Raw genomic sequence first — 2,263 nt, forward strand, 5'->3', positions numbered from 1 at the left:
TAAAACATTGTAGCATGCCCACTGTATATTTTCTTGATTATTGTTGGTATAGCTTGCGAGGTTGTCGCTTGGTAACACGGTCAATGTATGGGTTTATATTTTCATCCCAGAAGTAAAATTGCAACTTTAGAGGACTACAAGATTACCAAGATTTAAAATTTCTTATCCTATAAATATAATTCTAATTACAAAATCTTTTATTTTCCGACGCCATTTTTTCACGAAAATTTAGACATCGCTCAACAAATAGCCTCATGAAAGTATGAGTTAAGGTTTAGTCTAGCTGATTTTCATGTAGACGTTTCTATATTCTAAACATAACCTAATTCTATGGGGGCGGTGAAGTGGCTGAAACCTAAAACAAAATTGGTTTGATTTTGAGCTCTGATCCAATGGCTGAGAAGGGCTGGAAGGCGAGACAACACCGTGCGTTGTTTGCATTTGTATGCTGATGCTGATGAAAGAACAGCCATCTACCGGACGGCCCCGATTAACTTATGATGAACGGCAGGGGACGCGGCTCACAATCGAACCACAGAAAAACGAGAGCCGGGCAGACAGGGTAAGGTGAGTGGCGCGGTGGGACCGGAAAAATCCCCTCGATCACCTCTCGGCGAATGGGGAAGAGGCACCCACGTGATCGCGCAGCCCCCACACGCTGACATGTCCCTCTCCTTGCCACGGCCTATTTCTACCTCCGCGCCGGTGTTACCTGTCAAGCTCTCGTCACTTCACTCCTCGCGATCCCGGCCGCCATTAGCAAGCACACTAGAGCTCTAGCTAGGTCGTCTCTCGGAGAGACGCCTGGATTTCCCTCTTGGAGTAAGCCAAGATTTGATCTGGTCAATCAGCTGCAAGCGCAAACAAGTTAGCTAGCTATAGGTGTTTGTTGGGCGGCCATGGCCGACGAGTCGTCGTCCCCAGCTTCTTACATCCGATTGGTATGTAGTACTCACGTTCGTGCAGTATGATCGAGAGGCCAGCTCTGGCGTGGAAATTCCTTCACATTCTCCATCCATGCGCGCATGCATGCAGGTTCAGCATCTCATCGAGAAGTGCCTCTGCTACGACATGGACAAGGAGGAATGCGTGAAGGCGCTGGAGAAGCACGCCAACATCATGCCCGCCGTCACCTCCACTGGTAATAGCTGCTTCCGTTTACAGCTTCGCATTGCTTCCATCGGCAGTTTATGACGCGCGCGCACGGCATCTGCAAGCGTATGCATGTTTCATCGTTCAGAAAGGAAGGAAGGGAGGTGTTGCGGAAGGGTCTGCTTGTCAAGCTGTTTAGCCATGGCCGCTGTGTTTAGCCAATGTCGATACACATGTGGATTCAGATATCCTTGATTAATTTGTGCTGCAGTGTGGAAGGAGCTGGAGAAGGAGAACAAGGAGTTCTTCGAGACGTACAACAAGGACCAAGGCTCGCAGAGGACCAGTCCGTCGGAGCAGTCGTCTACGTCGAGGAGCTCGGACGACAACGACAACTAGGGACGGGAACCATGCATATACGTGTTGTATACTGTAAATAAATCGCAGCTAGCCACGTGCCCTGACGGCTGGCCCAGCTAGCTAGCTAGCTGGATGATCCATCCATGGTGGACGGTTGGTCGAAATTCGAAAAGATTCAGAATCACCGATCGACCGGAGTGTCCAGGTTGATCTGGTATTGTACATGTGGATGAGGGAAGTGTACGTCGTACAGTTGTAAGTGTGTCGATCGACGATCGTAACTTGTAGTAATATGTACCCATCTAGCGCGTGAGCGGCGACCGGCTGGTTACTGTCAGAGGAAAAGCCGCCCTTGTCTTGTTCTGATCTATGGCTTTTCTAAATACTACCTCCATTTAAGGAATAAGATGCCCTTATTTTACGTGCTTTTCGTTTGACTAAGAATTACTTCATATATATAAAGATTGTTTGTATGAAATTAACATCATTAGGAAGTGTTTTTCAATACGAATCCAACAATACTAATTACATATAATATAACCAAGATTTCGTTGCTCAATTTTTATGGTCAAAATTTGACTTAAAATACGTGTGTACCTTATTCCTTGGGACGGAGGTTAGATGGTACGCACGCGTGCGGGGGAGGCTTTCTCCGGCCAGTTCTTTTCGGCCTGATGTTGATGTCCTCGGCGAGCTTCCTGGAATGGACGACGTCGCACGCTTGATCGAGCGCGGTGGCCCACGAGTGGTACAAGCTTCTTAAAACAAGCTTTTGTTTACTATATTAATATTGTATGTGATTTGCTAGTTC

General features: G+C 47.3%; 1 protein-coding gene across 1 annotated transcript; it reads left to right on the top strand.

Annotated features, from left to right (window-relative positions):
- The first annotated feature begins 730 nt into the window (after positions 1-730).
- Positions 731-1,855, top strand: LOC124667498. Its single transcript, XM_047204765.1, has 3 exons — positions 731-941; positions 1,036-1,141; positions 1,364-1,855. The coding sequence occupies exons 1-3, from the start codon at positions 900-902 to the stop codon at positions 1,489-1,491; spliced, it is 276 nt and encodes a 91-aa protein (XP_047060721.1). The 5' UTR covers positions 731-899; the 3' UTR covers positions 1,492-1,855.
- The last annotated feature ends 408 nt before the right edge of the window (positions 1,856-2,263 follow it).

This window comes from Lolium rigidum, chromosome 6 (assembly GCF_022539505.1).
Source record: "Lolium rigidum isolate FL_2022 chromosome 6, APGP_CSIRO_Lrig_0.1, whole genome shotgun sequence".
Lineage (NCBI taxonomy): Eukaryota > Viridiplantae > Streptophyta > Magnoliopsida > Poales > Poaceae > Lolium > Lolium rigidum.

Excerpts from the sequence above, each read along its gene's own strand:
- LOC124667498 (XM_047204765.1), top strand. The coding sequence starts at position 900 with ATGGCCGACGAGTCGTCGTCCCCAGCTTCTTACATCCGATTG. Across the intron at positions 942-1,035 it reads CAGCTTCTTACATCCGATTG|GTTCAGCATCTCATCGAGAA; the intron begins GTATGTAGTACT and ends GCATGCATGCAG. Across the intron at positions 1,142-1,363 it reads GCCCGCCGTCACCTCCACTG|TGTGGAAGGAGCTGGAGAAG; the intron begins GTAATAGCTGCT and ends TTTGTGCTGCAG.